This window comes from Aspergillus ochraceoroseus, assembly GCF_002846915.1.
Source record: "Aspergillus ochraceoroseus IBT 24754 chromosome Unknown P175scaffold_8, whole genome shotgun sequence".
Classification (NCBI taxonomy): Eukaryota; Fungi; Ascomycota; class Eurotiomycetes; order Eurotiales; family Aspergillaceae; genus Aspergillus; species Aspergillus ochraceoroseus.
The window spans coordinates 1,235,997-1,256,044 of NW_024468483.1; the positions used below are offsets into that span (position 1 = coordinate 1,235,997).

Genomic DNA, 20,048 nt, shown 5'->3' on the forward strand with positions numbered 1-20,048 from the left:
GGCACGGACAAAACCGGCATATTAGGTATTCCAAAGTACCAATCCCAGGCATTTAGGAGGATTTCGGGATCTCGTATCGGGATCTGATCTGGATCTACGTACTACCTACCTCCTGGTTTACGATTGCTACTTCAGATGCATGCTGTTTGTCCAGCTATCTATCTGGGATGGATGTGATATAGGTAGGTGAGTGTGAGCTCACATACGGAGTACATGTACCGATTTATATCAGGAACGATTCTGGAGGTACCTACCTAGGTAGCCTTCCTTCGGATTTTGGACCGAGACACACACACACACACAGAGAGAGAGAGAGAGAGAGAGAGAGAGAGAGAGAGCGGTGTCTATATATGTGTATTCATCTCGACTATCTATACCTACTCCACCTCCGAATAAGACAGCATTGAGTACTCCGTATACTCCGTACTTCATGAAAAAAGACAATACTCTTGTTCTAGTATACATATCACTCATCAAATAAACAATGCGTACCAGACAAGACAATGCACTTGTGAAGCCCACACCCACAATCCTAGTACTACCTAGGATCTATGTACGTGAAAAAAAAAAAATACTTCCCTCTCGAGTACGGAGAACATTTGTTTGCTGCCGAGCTCTAAGCTCACTGCAGGGATCCCAAGTCTTCTCAGTCAGATACCAGAACAGGTATATATACATAAGTTAGTGGTTTTAGCCTTGGGATGGGCCAGAACTTGAGAAGAGCTCCTCCCAGATGCACGTTTTACAAAGTATTCCTTCCTTCCTTTCTTTCTTTCTTTCTTCTTCGTTTCTTTTTTACGCCCCTCTATCCTCTCCTACACGACAAGGTCGACCGACCCCTGACTCTGAAGTGGTTTGCTACCGTTCTGTCATCTATAGGGTAGGGGCGATATAGGTGCTTTTGTGGAGAACAATAAGCATTCAAGATCCATACTTTAACTGATTGGGGCCGGAAGAAGCCAGCCAAATGACATATTTTGGATTTATTAGACAATTAATAGCGTAGCATGTTCATCCCAAACCCGTCTCATGTAAACGCCACCACCTGTAATTTAGTTGTATTGTCTGTATGCAGATAAATGCAAGAAACATGCCAGCCCTCCAAGTGTTAGTACATTAAGAAAGAAAGACTAATGCATGTCAGAAGGAAAAGAAAGAGGGAAAATGATAAGAAAATAAGAGGAAGCAGCCAATCCGATGATATCATACAGTGCCAGCCAACACTAGAATCAAGATCGAGAGGGTTGTGCGCGAAAGCATCAAAAATGTAATAATGTGTTTCGGATTAAACCGTGTTGACTGTTGGCGTATTGTATCCACTTCAAATCCACTTAACCGGAGTCGATCAGGGCAAAGAGTCTCTCCATTTGCTCGCGTTAATATTTCCGCCCTCTCAAGATTTGCCGAGCACAACTCCAGGCAAGATCTGCACCGGGATCAAATCTTTGACGAACTGAAAACAACCCGATTTAATATCACACGACCCCGTCGCACAATAGCGTCGCAGAATGAGTCATGACAGCCAGTAGCTGATAGCTAACTCATGCGGTCGCTTTTGTTGGAATGTAGACCATGGTGCAATTAAACCCCTCTGCAAGTACATCTACCACACGGGTTGCTGGTGCTGTCTGCATTCATCGCTGGCTAGGTTGGGTAGGGGACATTTCAGGTTTCGGGGCCGCGGATGGTTCTAAAGGTGGTATGCGATTGATCGACGGTGATGACATCACTGGCTGGCCATTCAAGGCTGAAGGGAAGTGGCTGTGGAAGCCCATGGCATTCTCCCTCTGCCGGCGCTCCTCCTGCTCTGGAGTCATGCATTTTACAGGCGGGGGAATGGGCGCATCGGGCGAGCTTCTGCCCATCAACTTAGGGCTCGGTTCAAGTTTCTGGATTGGTGGTAGAATAGGGGCACCGGTTAAGCTTCCAGAAGTCATAGGTCGTGGTGATTGTTTGGTTGGACTGAGGCCAGAAAGTAGCACAGGCTGCGAGTTCTGAGGGGTCGAGGACCGGTTCGTAGTAGGTGTGGCCATAAACGATACATTCGCACTAGAAATCGAAGAAAAGGACGGGTGATTGGCAGTGCTGGGGCGTGGAGTCTGATGGTGGCCAAACGGAGTCCACGGTGCATTACTGTCAGACGACGCCATAGGGGGAAATCCTGCAAGAGGCCCAACGTCACGATTACCCTGAGTAGGAGACATCGAGGGTCGATTTTGAATGGGAGATAGAAGAGCTAGGCTATTTATCGAGTGAGAAGATGAAGGCCGCCGTGAGCCAAAAGAGACCGGAGGAAGAGGTCCCCGGCCAAGAGGGGGAAGATGAGTTGCCTGTTGAATAGACGGTAATTTAGGAGGTTGCTCTTGGAAAGACGGAGTTAGTCCGTTCACCCCTTTTGAAGGAGAGAACGGGGCACGGGAAGGACTGAAGGAAGCAGCAAGCATGGGCTGAGATCGACGTTCGGGGGAAGGCGGGGGGAATGAAAGGGGTGCGGTATAAACTGGAGCTCGAGCATGAGATTGTGGAGATAGCACAGGTTGTTTGGATGGGGACCCATTAACTGCCATCGACGAAGCATCATGCATTTTTGTAGGAGTAGGCTTTGGTGCAGTGTGTGTATCTTCATGGCTTCCATGACCATGAATATCTTGCGATGGAGAAGAACCAAGGCGGAACTTAAGTGGTGGTATTTTGGGAAGTTTCGCTTCCTCCTCGCGGCGCTTGCAGTCCTTGCAGACGAAATGGAAATCCTCGCGCTCAGCCTCATCTTGTGCGATACCAAGGCACTTGCTGTGCTGCCACACATTGCACTTTTCGCATGCAACACTATGAGAGCCATCGTCCTGTCGAATACTTAGCAAATCTCATCTCCGATTCGATTAGTTAAACTCACCAGATTTTCTCCGTGAACACCACATCCGGAACAATCGAATATCCATTCGTCTTCCTGCGAAAGATCTTCCAAATTCTTCCTCTGCTTCTCCAACTCTGCCCTGAGATGCCTCTCAGAAGCCCGGCTTTCGCCTCTTTCAAGCTTCTTTTGCTCTTCTTCTATCCTCTGTAGCTCACTTTCATGCAATAAACGCTTCCTCTCACGATCCTTGATGCGTTGCTCCCGAGTCATCATGCGAGACCGTCTTTCGGATTCCATCTTCTTCATCCTCTCCTCCTCCTTGCGAGCAGCTGTCAATTCTACCTCCCGCTTCTGCGCTGCCTCGACAGTCTCGCGATCGTGTCGCTCCTTCTCAGCCTTTTCGGCAATACGGCTCGATCTTTTAGCGCCAGCGAGAAGCTGGAGGTTGGCGAGCTCCTTCTCACGCTTGGCTCTTTGTCGCTCCTGAGCTGCTTCCTCCTTCTCAATCACCGGCAATACCTGTTCCTCAATTCTATCTCTGAGAATCTTTTCGTCCGCGTCTCTCGTATTCTTTATGGAGTCTAAGAATTCCTGGTAGTCAGGAAGCGTAATGGCGATGCATTCCCACTTCATATTCGCAAAGGGATCAGGGGCAGCATCGGCTTGAATACCATTGGTATTCCCATCAGAATCGTCGTCAGATGCGGCGCCTACAACCCTCCTCCTTTTCGATGCCCTCACGGCACGAGCGCTCTTCCTCTTGGATTTCGACTTAGCAGGCTTCGGAGGGGGGAGGGGTGGATCGGTACGGCGGTAAAGTCTGTTGTCGTCCAAAATGTAGTAGTAGCGGCCTTCGCGATCGTATCCTACTTCCTCAATACGCTTGAAACAGGTGTTAGTAGGCGCAGAAAATATTCTTGACATATTGCACTCACCCATTGTGTTTGGTCGATCTCCCTCTGTTCTGGCATCTTATCACGGATCCGATCGGGGTTCCAAAAAGTCCATATCGTAAGCTGATGGAGGACCCGCAGTTTCAAGAAGACGTCGAACTCTGAGAACTTGTTTGGGGTTTCATCGTACCCGAAGGGATTGGGAACGTGTGGAGCTTTCGCATTATACTGCCGTCGCGTGTATTCGTCGAAGTTATCAAACCTATAAACACAAAACGTATTCTCGTCAGCTACTGCGCGTTTGAATCCACTAATATGACCACATACGTAAGGCCGCGATGCGACGAAACCCATTTGAGGAGACACAGCCCGATCTCGAGAAGCTTTTCTGAAGTGCCAGGTTTGAGACATTCGTTCTCCAAATCCTAAATTCAGACCAAAAAAAAAGAGAGAAAGAAGATTAGCTTATGCAGCATGGCATGCGACACATGGGAAGCACAGTGCAAGCAGGTGGCCCAAGAAGCAAAAGCTCAGCCCTGGATTTGCAAAACCCAATCACGTACTTCAATTCCAAAATCCTCATCGATTTTCATGAGTTTCCCAAAGATTGCGATATACTGCATGAGATTCGCAAACTCCCAGCTATTTCGAAGCTGGGTTAGCAAACCAGGCTCCTCGTGTGGCTGCTCTGGAGGAGCGTCCACCTCGGAGCGGGTGCGCTTTCGCGATACCATGAGGGCGGTTCGGGACCGTCAAAAAAAGGCGCCGCAGCGCAGGGGCAATATTCGCACAGACCAGGGATTCTGGTAGGGACCCGAGGAGAGGAGGAAGCGTGGACAACAAAAGACAAACGCGCACAGGCAGAATTGTTAAGCTGAATCCTAAAATCCAGAAAATGGCATCCTCCGAAAGTTGGTGCTGGCAATGAGTTCAAGCAAGAAAGAGGACGGGATGAGCTCACAGAATCTCCGGGAGGCGCGTCGAGATCCGGTTCCCGTCAGGTGATGTTAGCGAGCCGATTACGCCTCCGATAAGGCTGGCTGGGATGCAGCCCAGCTTGCCAAAAAGAGGATTTATATTTAAGTGTTTCTCTACTGCGAGGCTGAAATAAGATAATTCTCCCTATGAGAAATTTAAGAGGTACCTGTATTCCTGCGGACACTAAATAATGTTCAAGTACAGAGGAGAAATCAAAGAAAGAAATCCATTCAACACTATAAGGCAACCAGGAAATTCAACCGCAAAAGAATCACAAGCAACCAACGAAACACATAACTAGATCTTGGTATCTCTCGCTTAAAGAGGGTCTATCTCACTTGTATGGGTGATGGAAAGGGACTGTAGAAGACAAGGAAAATCCACTGAAACAGAGAGCGCCATCCATATCATACCCACGCTACCGAACAGCCATATACCATTATGACGGAGAAAGGAGTAAATAAACAGGGGAATAAGGTAATAAGAAACCTAAATTGAAAAATGGTAGCAGAAAAGGGGGAAACAGCAAGGTGGGAGAAAATAAGAATAGAAAAGCAAAAAAAAAAAAAAAAAAAAAAAAAAAAACCTGAATAAGAGTGGACAAGAAACCAGCCCCAGCCCGGTATGCAGATGAAACCTCCATTCTGGTTCATTATTTCAAGTGTATTATCTCTTCTCGCTCCTGGTGTTTCTTGCTCAATTTCTTTCGCTTTTTTGGGGTTCGTTTAAATGGTTTTCTTTTTGTCGTTGCAATGTCATTCCACAATTTGCGCCTTATAATCCGTTTTCGCCTGAGCCTAACCCATGCATGTCGTTAAGTGTATCAAATATACCAAGTAAATTGAAAGAAAACAAATGCTTTTCAACTTTTTACATCGCAACACCTGGTGCGCCGTCGGAGACGTTATCCGAGAGGTTAATGAGGAGCTGGGCGAGACAGCGTTTTGTGGCTGCATCATCGCGGAGAACCGAGGAGAAGGTGGCATCTCTCAAAGGTTCGGGGAGACACTGGCGTAAGGCCTCGCGGGCGCGACTGTTGTCGCTTAATCTACTAAAAGTCAGTACGGAGAGTTTGACAGATTTGTACTCCAAGACAAGTCTATGAGAGATTAGTTTGGAAAAAGATGGGACATACCGAAGGAAGCAGCGCACAACGTGCTTAAGAAGTCTCACTGTCTGTTGCTCCACAAGCTGAGTGACCATATTGCTCAAAACGGTTCCAACAGCATAGAACCTCTCGTATGTCGCACAGATATAGGCGAGGCCAATGTCATCCAACAGGATTTTCTGTACAATGAAAATAGCGACCGTTTTACTCAACTCGGAGCCAGTCTCCATAATTCGGAGGCAGAGGGGAATAATTTCGGTGGTAAGAAGAAAGTTGATGACATCAGAGGAATCGTTCTTGACTAACGCTCCAATAACTCCCAAGGAGGTGAGGCGGAGGTATTCAAAAGGTCGGGATTTTGAAGTAGTATTGAGGAAAGGGTAAAGAAAGAGAGGTATGTGAGCTGGGTTCAAAACGTCTTCTGTTAGCGGCAGTGTTCTCCCCATTGCGAGGGTAAAGTCGCCACATACCGTTCAGGAATAGAGTACGGGTTTCATTATGAGATGCAACGCACTGCAGCAAAGCAAGTGCGTTGCAGACCCGATTTGAAGCCGCAGCGGTTAGTTGTGAGGGGTTCAGCAGCGGATATACGGAAATGATTTCCTGGAGCAAAGCGGTCATGACACCTGTCAGTGCAACAAGAAGTTAGTTTCTAGAAGCAATAAGGAGCCATGGGGGAGGGAAGCCGTACCGAAAGAATGCCAAATGACCAGTGCCAACTCCGGCACCTGTTCTCTCTTCTTACTGAGCTCCATTAGAGCGGCCTCTCTGCGATTCGGGTCTAGAAGCTCCGCGACCCAAATAAAAACCTTGCGGTTCTCGTCACTAATTCCACCATCCATCATCGAAACCGCACTAGGCAGAGCACCATCTCCGCCCATCCCTCCAGCGCCTACTCCCTGAGCGGAGTTTCCTGCCCCAGCATTGCTAGCCATAGCAATGCGGGTGTAGTGTTGCTGCTGAGCTGCGGCGGCGGCAGCTGCGGCGGCCTGAACCTGGGCATGTTGTTGGGCAACCAAGGAAGAATGCTGCTGGGCTTGATGCGGATGGTGCTGGGCTTGATGGTGTTGCTGCTGCTGCTGTTGCTGATGCTGCAACCAGGAGGGATCAGCCTGCGGGTACTGATGCTGGTGAGAAAATACGTGCTGGGTTTGCGTTTGAAGCATGACGGGCCGGTGAAGAATCAGAGCACGACGACAAGAGTCGAAATCCTCAGGGTAATGATGCTAATGCCCTTACCAACCGGAAAATTTGAAACGAGGGCAGGAAGGGCTTGAACGGCGGTAGGAGGTATTAAAAAATTAAAGGCGAAGGAAAATTCATGGATCAATCTTTGGTAGCCGGTTGCGAAAGGTGACTGAGCGATGAGCACTGACGGTTTAAGTCGAAGGAGGAGTGATGGATGGATTTGAACCGATCGATCGAGGCGAGCGAAGTTCGGGTTCCGGGAGGCGGGGAGACGCAGGTTCCGACCGGGGAGTTCGACTGACTAAGGCCACACTCACCACCCACACGGCGCTGCTGCTCGAGGTTCGAGGATCTACGAGTAAAGAGGACCGTGTGTGCATTTCAGGTCCTTTGGTTCATCTTGACCTTCATGTTCACCAATAGATAACATCGGATTTTCTTCAGGATATACCTTTTTTTTCCAATAAGGGTTTTCTCTAAAGGTGGATTTCTACCACTAACTAGCGGCTACCTTGCGTGTTACACTAAAGGGAGCACGAGTTGGTCTGGCAGGTGCCTGATTGACCGTCACGAGTTAGTCTGAATACTGAGAATGCTCTGGCCGAGATGAATCTCGGTTGCAGATTGCATCTATGCGACCTCCCTTGCGAATAAGCGCCAGTGGCAGTCTGCAAGTTTGCTGTGCCTGCATCTCTGGTTCTTGTCCGATGTGTGCCCTCGGTGACAGGATGACACAATACCTATATGCAATGGATTCTTATAAGAGAAATCGGTTTATTCTTCACTATTGGCTCGAGGGTCTTCTCGAAACCATATCTTGGTATGCAGTATAAAGACATTGATCACGTTGCACTATATTCCGTCTCACATATTTACATCCATATCCGCCGCTCGCGAACCCAGAACCAGAGTAAGTCACAAGAAATTAAGAAAGTCAGTGAAAACATGATAACATAAAACATGGCTCATCATAATACAGGCATTTTCAACCACAGAGGGATGGCGAAGGGGAAGATTCGAAAATTCATACAGCCTACAAAGGCTTAATCACTGGAAAGAAAAATCACAAGAAATCATCATCATATCGACCAAAAAATAAAGACATTTATCATGCATTTTACTTCAGCATTGCATCATTAATCGTTAAGAATGTGTTCGAGACCCGGATCTTCTCGATCGCCTGCTCTGTCGGGTTCGTCGGTCTGAGCTGTCGCTAGCTATGAGACAGTTAGCAAGGTTCAACAAATATCACGAGGGATGAATGGAATCGCAGTGCATACTTGTGCTGGTGTAGTAACTATAGTAACTCGGGTAGGTGTAGTCACTCTTTTCATCCTGGTCTCTCTTCCGTCTCAAGCCCAGGCAAAGCGCAAGCGCGCCGATGATAATTCCAATAGTGGCGAGATTACTCCAGCGAGATTTCTTTTCGCCGCCCTGGTCGGGTCCTGATGGTCGAGCTCCAAACCAGGTACGGCCTTCGGGTCGAGCTCCATGTGCATGTTGGGAATAGTGCTCTTCAACATATGTTGTGTCTGTCCTCCTGCGCTTTCCGATACCCAGGCAAGCGAGAAGACTATCAATTATGCCACGGCAACAAAAACATGCGCAAACAAGAAGCAACAAAAACACGCCTGCGATTGTTCCAATCACGATACCCGCAATGGCTCCGCCGCTTAGACCGCCATGGTCCGGTGCGTCCACCCCATACGCGGCTACGCCGTCGGTGGTTACAGGAGCGTCGAACCCTTGAGTAACTGTTGGAGAAACGGTTTGGGTAACAGTGCTCGTGCTTGTTCCACGCACTGGGGCTGTCGCGGTTTCGGTTTCAGTGGCCCAAACTGATGTACTGCCCAAAACACACTGGTTGTTGGTGCAGACATACGCGGCGCCGCAGCAGTCACTACCGCAGGTAGTTTCACCGAGATCAGCTCGGCAACTTCCTGTGGTGGTTGCGACCCAGGTGCTCCATACAGAGGTGACCGTCGTCGCACCGGTTTCTGTCACAACGTAAGTGGTGGTATAGTATTCCCAACTCCCGCTGCCGCTGCTAGTGGTTGAGGCGACACAGACAGCTTCACCGGCACTATTTGTACTGCAGACTTCGCTTGACGCACAGCAAAGCTGTTGATAGTAACCGCAAAGGTTATCACAACGCTTCTCTAGGCCGTTTTCATCGGTTTCCTTGAATTCGAGCGGAGTCGCCTCGGAGAGTCGACATTGGGCCAGTAAAGCGAGGATCGATGCGGCCGATTGTAGTATCCGGGAGGAATGCATAATTGGTCTGATATATATCAGGCGAGCGAGCCTGAGAAATAGGATTCGAGGCAATCGACAACGCTCTCTGAGCCCCGATTGTTGGCTACAGCGGTCCCAAAAACTTGACCGCTTTAATCACCGATCGTATAGTTTGCAGCCAACAAGTTTGAAAATGCCACACAACGGCGACACCTTCACAACGACAAACAGCTGGAATGTGAAATGCCGTCGAGAAGTGTAGAAAAATACAATAAACGATAAAGTCAGACAGAAGAGTAGAGGAAAGAATGGAACGTTGAGGGTGGAACTAGAGCTATTGTGAGCGAGACTGACTTTCCCAGCCTCCCATACAACTAAAACATGTAAACCCAACCACCGGATTTACTGAGACCACTGCCACCAATCAGCCCAACAACGGTAGGATAATCAGATCAGGGTAAATTTGAGTATTCTGGGAGGAGAAAATTCGAAGGCTGGTATCTTTATTTATTATTCTTTTTCTTTTTCTTTCCCAGACCCCACTGAGATTAGTGACTTGACATGAAGTGTGGCATGGACTGGACAGAGACAGAGAGCCCCTCCTCGCATAATCCATCGAGACCGCTCATCCCCGCATCTTCCTTACCCAGGGTTTAATATGTAGTTAACTATGTCAGGCATTGTTGTCGGTCAGGACTTATAAGCCATTATTATAACTGTCTAAAATACCCAGTCAGGTACCTAAGGACCAGTATTATTCTTGCATCACCAGCAATAGGTGGACCCATTCTATGATCATCGCGGATCCCTCAGGTACCTACGGAGTACATCAGGTACTGACAAGTTCAGGCTAATCAGGCATCGAGACAGACCGCCGACGTGTCATTCTCCATTTATTTGATTTGTTGTTGAGGTGAAGACTCTGCTTTTGCATGTAGGAACAGCTTGTTGGCCCGGTCTTTATTGGGATCAAGCGGTGTGTATCTGTACAGTATGCCCTATATTGCCTTGGTCAGGCACTGTACGGAGTAAGCAATGACGGTATACCTCAAGTTGAGGGTATTGGAATGGGATCAGGGAATGTTGGTTTTTATCTGAATACTTTGGTGAACAATAATAAATGCCATAAATAAAACTAAAGATACAACTGCAAATATGAACCATCACTCATTCAGTCATTTCATATATCCATCCAGGAATAGCGGGTGTAAAAGATGTACAAAACCCTGTCAGCTCCCTGTATGTAGCTCATGTTGGAGCTACCCATAAGTCATATATCCATATTATAGGGTTCCAACTAATCAACATGTTCCCTTCAAATAAACATACCAGTAATACCAATAACCACGCCAAAGAGAAGGTCCTGGAGATTGGAAGCCCGTCTAGAGACTCCGTCGCTCGATGACCCGCCTGCGTAGTTCCCGCAATAGCCCAGATTAAGGCCATGGCAAGCTGCAAGACTCAAACTAGAGCAGGTCTCAACAGCCCCGGCTGCGCCTCCTGATCGAGTCAATTCCGCACCGCCACCACTCACTGTGACGCCGTAGCCTCCCCCTAGAGATGTGATGCACGCGGTATATTCGCTTTGGCATTGAGTGTAATATGACGAGCAAACATCAGCATTGGAGAATGTCGTCGGCACATAGACAAACGGGTATGCACCCGAAAGCGTCGAGCCTGTGATCGTTGCCTCGCTGCCTCCACTGGTTGTCGTTGTCGCGCTCGTGGATTGAGGGAACTGGAAGCTTCCTGTTCCTGTGCTTGGGTCCGTCAGAGTGCCTGTACAGCTTGCTCCAACGGGGCAGCACGCGATGTGATTTGCGTCGTCGCTGGTACATATAGCGTTGGTCCTGCAGCAGATATCCGAGTCACCCAGGTCGGTACATGGGCTGTATCCTGTCGGGCAGTTGTTCTCGGTCCGCTTTAGGAGTTGTAGAACCTCATATGCCCTCTTGTTTGTCTCAAGACTTGCAGTCACTGGTGATTCAAACTCCACCCGCTCTATCGATAATACGCTCGAAGCGAGGAATGTGACCCAGATCCACCCAGACGTCTTCATTTTTCGGGGCTTGGGCTATGGTCGGCCCGCCGCACTTGAGGAACGGGAATTGATATTGATCTTTTTTGCGACAGCTGAGCCAACTGTTTTCAAAAATGTCCTCGAGTCTTCAAGGATTCCGGCAGTATTTGATTGAATGCGATGGCGATACTGGGCGGCAGATCAACAAACTACTAGAAGCGGGAAGGCTGTCAGCAGACGTGGTGGCATAGAAAGCGGCTGATCTAAAAGACAGAGAAATTGTAACAAACACTATAGCTTGGCAGATGGTTGAAATGTGTCCAGAAATACTTTCTAGAATTTCAATGTTCAGAAAAGAAAGAGAAATACTTAGGGAAGAGACCCTGATCAGACATCGTAGTGGAGTGGGCAGCAAAATCCCACTGTGTCTGCGCTGAGAGGGCTGTTCTGCCAACGCAATCTCCACCAGAGTCCCTGCCACAGCAACCAACCACCCGTGCGGGCGAGGCCATTGTTACAATGGGCCTATGACGGTGTATCTTTCTTGCGTCCGGGTTACAATCTCGATCTGGGATTATTCCATCTAAAGTATTGGCTTGTTTTTAGCTTCTTGATGGGAATTGTATGGAGTACCGTAGAGAATGGATATTTCATCCACCAAACAACGGACTATGGCGAATTAAGAATCATCGGGAGCCCAACGAGTCTTCAATCCGACCTTTTTTTTTGTTTCAGAACAAGCCGTCTCCAATAATCTCTTGTACCGGGTATGAATTCTTAAACATATACAATGGGTTTTAACTGTGGAATCTTGACTCAGATGACGAGGAGACAGACCTGCAGACTGCAAAACATGTGACCGTCAGGCAACTTATCGCGGGTTGACATCATGTCAGATTCGGACTAACTATGTGGATTCCATCATGTATCTGTCTGTTATTCTTTTTTTCTTTCTCAGTGGGAAAAAAAGAGCAGGAAATAGTGATAAAGAATGGAAATTCCTGTCGTCGATTTCTCGTCGTGGCACCATTCCCCGGATGGAGCATCCAAACAACGCATTGCGGGGGAGTTAGTGGACGCCTGCCGAAAGGTAGGGTTTGTCCGTATTACAAACCACTCCCTAGCAGAAACGACTCTCGATGAAGCGTTTGACTGGATGAGACGGCTCTTTTCGCTTCCAGAAGAAGAGAAAATGAAAGCTCCCCATCCTGAAGGCTGGGCCGTGCATCGCGGGTATTCATGGCCGGGATTAGAAAAGGTCTCGCAAATCATGAGCACGGGACACGACGATGAACTACGAAAGAAAATGAGGGAGGTTCCTGATGTCAAGGTCTGTCCCATCTCCTGCATGACAACTTCGTTGAATAACCTACGGTTTACAGGAAGTCTATGATATCGGGAGTGAAAACGATACCATTCAACCAAACCAATGGATCCCCGATACCACACTGCCTGGTTTCCGGGAATTTATGACCCGATTTTACTGGGAATGTGACAGAATCGGCAATGAGATTCTGCGTGCTCTGGCCATTGGGCTGAGTCTAGAAAGTGAAAACTACCTGACGGAGAAGCACTCGGGAAATAACAATCAACTACGTTTGCTGCATTACCTACCAGTTCCTGCGGAAGACCTAGAGAACGAGCGAGTAGCTCGATGCCCAGCTCACACTGATTGGAGTTCCATAACCATGCTATTCCAAGATGACTGTGGGGGGTTGGAAGTCGAAGATATCTCGCGACTGGGCACATTTGTTCCTGCCCCTCCAATAAAAAACAGCATTATGATGAATGTGGGAGATCTTCTCCAGAGATGGAGTAACGGTTCGTTTTGTATTTGATCCTAGGGCAATGGGTGTGTTCTGACGTATAGGGATAGACCGACTTCGTTCTACGAATCACCGTGTTGGCGTTCCAGAGCTTTCAGGTCGAATGACGCGTGAACGGTACTCGATTCCTTACTTTATGTCGCCGGACGAGGGTATGGTTATTGAATGTATACCGTCCTGCATGAGCGACAAAGAGCCAGCAAAATATGAGCCTATCACACAGGGTGATTACAATAAAATGCGAATGTCCATGATGTACGAGTCTGCTTGAGAATGTCGTCTCATTACCTGTGCGTGTATTGAAATATGGTGCGATTCCAAGCCACATGATAGGAAAACAGAATGAACCGACCACGTGGAATTAAATTAATAGTTAGTTAGTATGCGATATCTAAAAAACCTCCAAATCTCCTGGTGGCGGTCAGGTCAGGTCATACATCCAAACACAGCCCTAAGCCCTAAATCGATGTCCGTATCAGTAATATCTGCCTGAGGCAAGACAACCTTGTCCATCCCCGCAGAGCCATGCTTTAGTTCTCTCACGACAATTATCAACCATTAACCACGCGCGACATATACTGAATATCCTCCAAGTCATCTACACCCGACCCATAACCCCCCTTCCTTTTACTGGTCTCCTTACCCAACCATACTCAACACTCAACTCAACAATCATTTACATCTTCCAACCTAATCATAACCAACCCCCCCCTCACCAGCAAAGATGTCTATTCCCAACGAAGCTCTCCAAAAGGTAAGTAATGACGCACCGCTTAGTCTTCACAATCCATGAACATATGTACAAAACCAAATAGCTTCAGAATGTCACTGATGGTTTTTCTTTCTTTCTTTTCAAATATATATATAACAGCTCCTCCAAGAAATTGAAACCCGAGTAATCACCTCCCAACAACAAATCGGCATCACCAAGGCCCAGATGACAACGAAACAGCGCGATATTCGCATGCTCGAGCTCACATCGAAGGAGATCGGGTCGCTACCGAGTGATACGAAGGTGTATGAGGGTGTTGGAAAGATGTGAGAGGCCTTTTACTCGTCATGGGATAGGGTATCGATCTGAATGTTCCATCATGCTAATGACTTCTCTCTCTCTCTCTCTCTCTCTTTTTCTTATGGATAGGTTCGTCGCAGTTCCCAGAACAACAATCGATAAGCGATTAGTGACCGAGAGCACGGAATTGAAGTCTGATATTGAGGGATTGGAGAAGAAGATGCATTATCTGGAGATGACGTTTAAGAATAGTCGGGAGAATTTGGAGCAGATTTTGAAATCGGGGAGGGCGTGATTCTAAATATCATTCATTTCATATACCAGGAAGGGGTGTCTTTTTTTTCATGGTTGTATATTTTGGACGGGTTGTTTGAGTTATTACCTATGATACCGAATGAGCTTGCTTTTTTTTTTTTTTGTGGGTGGAGTGGTACTACATACGTAAGTATGTTGTAGGTGGTGGATTGAAGTGATCCAATCTAGGTAGGGAGCGCGACTCCAGATCATAACAATATACTCATCGAGGAGTTCCTTTACTACCTAGGTAGTACATATTTGGTCCAAGGAGAACTAAGTAAGAATAGAAGGCAATAATCTCAGCAATAAGAGTTCAATCTGAGTTCTTATAAAATCGGTATGACATTATTTGATGTCATGTGAATTTTTTGCATCCTCCATTATTGTTTAGCAACAATAGAGTAGTAACTTGGTCCTTTCTTATGTGTTGTATCACACCAGTGCTTTCAAGTTGATGGGATCAGATGCTGTTATGAAAATGGCTGGATATAAAGATCAGTTCCCGATAAAGTGTTGGTGTTCTGCCATCATATAAAAAGGAACCTTCTTTAAAATATGACTTTTACTGTTCTATACTAATATGTTTTAGGTATGTTGAGTACCTGATTGGCACAACACCATTACTTTTTCCAGATGAGACATTTCCTACGACTCAAAGCTTGTGTACGGAGTATGGAGGTCCTCAAGCACTTCTCTGCGAAGACACTCGGGCATTGTGTGGAAGGTAAATTGTCGACTGCAGCAACAATTCGACCTGTGGAAGCACAGTATCAGGATGGGGTTTTACAGGGCTTTCAATGTTATAGTAGGTCGAGGTGTGCCAAAATTCGAGCTCCTGTAGTGGTAGATACGAAATATGTAGGATAGTTAAAAAATGATTCGATCACTAATATACATAGACTGCCACATCAATAAGTATTCTTGTTGGAGGTCCTCCCTTTTTCCAACAACGCATGTCTGCTATTCAACCTAAGAGGGTTTGTACTTCCCACATTATCCAATATTTCATGATGGGCAAGGTACCTAGAAATAGGAATTTATCTGTAATTCCTAAAAATACCCATATATATATAAGTATCTGGTAAAAAAAAAAGCCTAATAAAGTTACAGTATTTATCTAGCAGGGAGACTCTAATACCTAAGCTAGATAGATTCTGGGAGTCTGGATACATGCTCAGTTCTCCTAAGGGAAAGCGGCGAGGGTTGAGTACTTGGTTGGAAAGAAAGCCAAGTACGTAGTATTAAAGGAAATCCGAATCTGGTATGTAGAGAAGGAGTAAATGAATGAAGAAAGAAAGAAAGAAAGAAAGATGAAACAAAAGAAAGGAAAAGAGATCATTGCTATACATTACTGGAAAACTATTGTCAGACTGCTTGATCAGATGGCAAATTAGACAGTACCTACCTATACTCAGGTACTCAGGTAGCCAACCTAGGTGGAACTTGGGCTGTATATGGTACCTACTAGGTAGAGAGAGAGAGAGAGAGAGATACATACGGAGTATATATATAGTTGCAGGCGGCAGTTGACTGGATATAAAACATAGAAGAAAAGAAAAAGAAAGAAAAATGTTTCAAAGAATAGTCAGTAACTAATCAATGGCTTGGTTGAGTCTCGTCTGAATTCCAAGAATACTTGCGGAATATGGCGCGGGCGTCATTCAGAGATGATCAGCCGCCCAATGATGCCAAATCCCCCACTTCAGCTGAGCCGCCATACGAGATTGGAGATAGCACAAGGGAACTGACTGGAAAGAGACGAAAGCAGGGGGGGTGGCTGGTTCTTTCTTTTACTTTGATCTACTTTCCTTCTCTCTCTCTCCATCTTGTTTCCTTTCTCTTTCTCTCTCTCTCTCTCTCTCCCCGGTGCTTTGTTCTATTCTTCCCGCTCTTTGTTCTCTTTGGTTGGTGGTGACCCTCAGATTCTCTTCGCTCTACGGCCCCCACCACTTACAACGATATCTACTCTCGACTCGACAGCCTTGACTCACCTTTTCTTGCCTATCTATCTACCTTGCATTAACCCTCGTATCCCCCAAAAACCCCATATATACATATACAACCGTATATTAAGTACCTTCTACTTTTGAATTTTGTTCCTTTTCCATCATGAGACACCGTCACGTCTCTATTAGTGACTCGGAATCCGAGTATTCAGAGTCCGACGTCTCCATGATGGAGGCCCCCAGGTATAGGAGACGCTCCGTCTCACGAACTCGTCACAACCCCAGCTATAGCACCACCTACCTCACCCCTGTCATGCAGGATGTCCGCGTGCACCGTTCTGCCTCCACCGGCCGCCGTACTACTCGCCACGAGCGCGAGCTCGAGCGTGAAAGGGATCAATATCACGAGCGCGAAAAAGACCAGTATCGGGAGCGCGAAAAGGACCAATATCGGGAGCGTGTCCAGCCCACGGCTGTTATTGTCGACATCAAGAACGAGTCCGCAAACAAGAGCGTCGACCGTAGCGGCAATAAAACCCGCAAGACCCGTCAGCGTGAAGAAAACACTTACATCGACCCTTATGAGTCCGAGGACGAGACCGTCCTCAGACGTCCTCGTCGATCGAACCGCGTCCAGGCTAGTGCGAGTGTCTCGCGAGATGCGTCACCCCGCCCGCCCGCCCGCGACTATGATCTGGTCATCGATCAGCGGATGCTTGAGAAGAACGACCAGCGCCAGGACCTCGAGCTGCTGCGACAACAACAGGAGATTGAGCGGCTAGAGCGCCAGCTGGCTCGTCACCGGGAGGATAATGAATTCCGGATCCTGAAGGAGGAGGAGGACCGGTATGAAGATGATATCAGTGACCGGTTGCGACGACTTCAGCGGTACGAGGAGAAGGAGCGAGCGGATGAGGAACAGCGTAAGGCAGAGCGCCAACTCAAGCTGCAGAAACTTGAGCAGGCGGAGCGAGCGGATGAGGAAAAGCACAGGACAGAGCGCGAACTCAGGTTGCAGAAACTTGAGCAGGCGGAGCGAGCGCATGAGGAAAAGCACAGGACAGAGCGCGAACTCAGGTTGCAGAAACTTGAGCAGGCGGAGCGAGTGCATGAGGAACAGCGTAAGACCGAGCGCGAACTCAGGTTGCAGAAACTGGAACAGGCGGAGCGAGCGCACGAGGAACAGCTTAAGACCGAGCGTGAGCTCAAGTTGCAGAAACTGGAACAGGCGGAGCGAGCGGATGAGGAAAAGCGAAGGGCAGAGCACCGACTTAAGTTGCAGAAACTTGAACGGGCGGAGCGGGAAGCTGCCGAGAAGGATGAAGTTCGTCAGAAGCTGCACCAGGAGAAGCTTCAGGAACTTCAACGCAAGATCGAGGAGGAAGAGAAACGTGAAAAAATCAAGAAGGAGATCCGCGACGAGGAGATCAGAAAGAAGCTTGAGGATCAAGAGCGACTGGAGAAGGAAAAAGCCATGAAAGCTGCAGCAGTTGAGGAGTGGAAGCTGGCTGAACAAAAGCGAATACTGAAAGAGCTCGAGGAAAAGGCCAAGAAGGAGAAGGAGTTTAAGGACCGGTTACGTATAGACTTGGGCTATACCGAAGAGGAGATTGAAGCCATCATCAACAAGAAGCATGGCAAAGACAAGGAGAAGGAGAAGAAGGACAAGGACGATGAAAATAAAGAGGAAGACCACAAGGCGACTTGGATCAAGGTGAGAAGAATACCCAATTATTGGACGGTAGTGTTCAAGTATGTTTTTGTACTAACTACAACGCGTATCCAGGTCCATCGCAAGCATCTTCTCCCAGACACATTGATCGCCTATCAACTACCCTGGGCGTGGGATGAAGTAAGCCATCTTTCATTTCACTATATACAACCATAATGTTCGAAGCTAACGGGCGTTTGTTCCCCTCAATAGCGTGACGGAAACTATATTATTATCAAAACTTGGGTTAGCGAGGACCTGCAAGAAGAGCTATTCGCCCACACACGCCGACTACGCGAAGGCAAGCTCATCACTCAAACATCCAGCACCCTCACTGAACTCAAGGTGAACGACCGGAAGAAAGACAAAATGTATATTGTGCGAAAGAAGAGCCCTAGTCGAAGGGCATGGATTTTCACCTAAGTCTAAATCATGAAATTATAGCGGGATTTTGGGGGGGGGGGGGCCTGAAATATATACCTATCCTTGCCGCCTTTGCTGTTTTTCCCTTTGTATGAACTTTTGATTTTTTTTTGGTTATCGCAATTTGGTACTTATAACCCTAAGAAACGGTTTGCTGATGATATGTTAAATTGTATTATGTCTATTCCTTATTCAATTATTTTTTTTTATGAGTTGGGATTTTCGTGGTAATGATAACAGTTATATATGATACAGTTGTGATCTATTAGAGATGGCCTCCTCGGGACCATTTTTCTCCAATTCAAGCATGGAGCTACAGAGGGATCGTAGATATATTCCACAAGAGAAGACCGTTATAAGCGTGCTTCACTTTCCGCCCAACGTGCTTCAGCACGAAGGATAAGCTCCTCGTACACCGTCCAAGCGAGTGCCGAGCTCAGAGCCTTTCTCGTAATTCGCAGTCCCAGACCGCCGAATAGACTTCGCACGCCATCCTCGTGAATCATCAACCGGACGGCCCGCATCATGTTCCCGTATTTTCCCGGCATCAACTGCAGCCGGGTTTTGACCGCATCAAACGGATTCGTGATAGCAGTGGCAAACCCTGCCGCTAATGCACCAGACACGAAATTAATGGACGAAGAGGACAAAGCTTTTAGCGGTTGGCTCCGTGCTTGCTCTTGATCCCCGGGAACCGCAACAGTCGCTAGCCGTCGTTTTAGCTGTTCGTAGAAGAGAACATAGAGACCAGCGTAAGGGGCGTCTCGCGCGGCGGTAGCCCCGAATCCCGAAAAGAGGCCCCGGATTCCTTCTGTTCGAACGATATCGCGTCCGGCGCTGTATAAACTCCGATAGGCGTAGTAGTCCGATTCGTATCGGACCTTGAGCACAGTGACTGGCATCATTACGAACCCGGCAGCGACTCGGGCGACGGCTCCTGTGGCTAGGTTTGCGGAGTTCGAGAGTTTAGGGAGGGCGGACGAAGACTTTGTCGCGGGTTGGGCGTCATTGGGGTTGGCGAGGGCACGTGGGGATCCGGATTGCGCTACGCCCTGTCGGAGGGCATTTAGACTTGTGAAGTATAATGCGGAGCCAAACCCGGTGCGTAGCGCGGAGGGGAGAGTACCGCGCCATAGACTGCGAATGGGGTGAGGAGAGTCGAGGATGGTCTTGACTGTGGAGAGGAGAGAGGCGGTTTGATGGGACTGTTGGACGCGGGTCTTCAGGAGGTCTGCTGGCTGGAGAAGGATTGAGGATGTAAGGCCGGAAACGAGACCAGCTCCAAAGTGAAAAGTGGTTTTCGATGCTGAGTTGGGGGGGGGGGGGGGGGTGTGAGATTAGTTTTTGGGACGGAAGATTGATGATGATACATACATTTCGAGGTCGATTTCACCGGTGCAGATGCGTAAGTAGCATTGTTCGGCATATCTCCCGGTGTCCAGAGGAAACCTCCTGGGAATATCACCTTCAGGTGAGAGAGAAGGACTCTCTGATGAAAAGTTTTGGCTTGGTATAATAATGGTTGACTCAGATCTCGGGCATTCTGGGGTGGGACCG

General features: G+C 47.8%; 8 protein-coding genes across 8 annotated transcripts; 3 read left to right on the forward strand and 5 right to left on the reverse strand.

Moving 5' to 3' along the window:
• Positions 1–1,634: 1,634 nt before the first annotated feature.
• Positions 1,635–4,481, reverse strand: P175DRAFT_0511761 (putative PHD finger domain protein; the record flags this gene model as incomplete). Its single annotated transcript, XM_040898613.1, has 5 exons — positions 1,635–2,843; positions 2,894–3,736; positions 3,790–4,009; positions 4,075–4,172; positions 4,311–4,481. The coding sequence occupies 5 exons, from the start codon at positions 4,479–4,481 to the stop codon at positions 1,635–1,637; spliced, it is 2,541 nt and encodes an 846-aa protein (XP_040749732.1).
• Positions 4,482–5,311: 830 nt separating this feature from the next.
• P175DRAFT_0504264 (Rcd1-like cell differentiation family protein) lies at positions 5,312–7,231 on the reverse strand. The gene is made up of 4 exons (XM_040897817.1): positions 6,525–7,231; positions 6,304–6,459; positions 5,861–6,236; positions 5,312–5,773 (listed from the first exon to the last, which is right to left on the reverse strand). The coding sequence occupies exons 1-4, from the start codon at positions 6,997–6,999 to the stop codon at positions 5,596–5,598; spliced, it is 1,185 nt and encodes a 394-aa protein (XP_040749733.1). The 5' UTR covers positions 7,000–7,231; the 3' UTR covers positions 5,312–5,595.
• Positions 7,232–7,867: 636 nt separating this feature from the next.
• On the reverse strand, positions 7,868–9,706 carry P175DRAFT_0465253 (uncharacterized protein). Its single transcript, XM_040894869.1, has 3 exons — positions 8,302–9,706; positions 8,001–8,238; positions 7,868–7,931 (listed from the first exon to the last, which is right to left on the reverse strand). The coding sequence occupies exons 1-2, from the start codon at positions 9,293–9,295 to the stop codon at positions 8,165–8,167; spliced, it is 1,068 nt and encodes a 355-aa protein (XP_040749734.1). The 5' UTR covers positions 9,296–9,706; the 3' UTR covers positions 7,868–7,931; positions 8,001–8,164.
• An 865-nt stretch (positions 9,707–10,571) lies between these two features.
• P175DRAFT_0443800 (uncharacterized protein) lies at positions 10,572–11,315 on the reverse strand (the record flags this gene model as incomplete). Its single annotated transcript, XM_040894200.1, has 1 exon — positions 10,572–11,315. One exon carries the CDS (start codon positions 11,313–11,315, stop codon positions 10,572–10,574), a length of 744 nt encoding a protein of 247 aa, XP_040749735.1.
• A 952-nt stretch (positions 11,316–12,267) lies between these two features.
• Positions 12,268–13,373, forward strand: P175DRAFT_0443900 (isopenicillin N synthase family dioxygenase; the record flags this gene model as incomplete). The annotated part of the gene is made up of 3 exons (XM_040894203.1): positions 12,268–12,606; positions 12,659–13,097; positions 13,147–13,373. 3 exons carry the CDS (start codon positions 12,268–12,270, stop codon positions 13,371–13,373), a joined length of 1,005 nt encoding a protein of 334 aa, XP_040749736.1.
• Positions 13,374–13,717: 344 nt separating this feature from the next.
• Positions 13,718–14,475, forward strand: P175DRAFT_0504267 (putative prefoldin subunit 1). Its single transcript, XM_040897818.1, has 3 exons — positions 13,718–13,856; positions 13,974–14,140; positions 14,244–14,475. Exons 1-3 carry the CDS (start codon positions 13,827–13,829, stop codon positions 14,407–14,409), a joined length of 363 nt encoding a protein of 120 aa, XP_040749737.1. The 5' UTR covers positions 13,718–13,826; the 3' UTR covers positions 14,410–14,475.
• Positions 14,476–16,520: 2,045 nt separating this feature from the next.
• Positions 16,521–18,491, forward strand: P175DRAFT_0443631 (uncharacterized protein; the record flags this gene model as incomplete). Its single annotated transcript, XM_040894192.1, has 4 exons — positions 16,521–16,713; positions 16,777–17,280; positions 17,596–18,209; positions 18,282–18,491. The coding sequence occupies 4 exons, from the start codon at positions 16,521–16,523 to the stop codon at positions 18,489–18,491; spliced, it is 1,521 nt and encodes a 506-aa protein (XP_040749738.1).
• Positions 18,492–18,844: 353 nt separating this feature from the next.
• P175DRAFT_0535264 (putative mitochondrial carrier protein) lies at positions 18,845–19,917 on the reverse strand (the record flags this gene model as incomplete). The annotated part of the gene is made up of 2 exons (XM_040900209.1): positions 18,845–19,797; positions 19,866–19,917. The coding sequence occupies 2 exons, from the start codon at positions 19,915–19,917 to the stop codon at positions 18,845–18,847; spliced, it is 1,005 nt and encodes a 334-aa protein (XP_040749739.1).
• Positions 19,918–20,048: the final 131 nt, after the last annotated feature.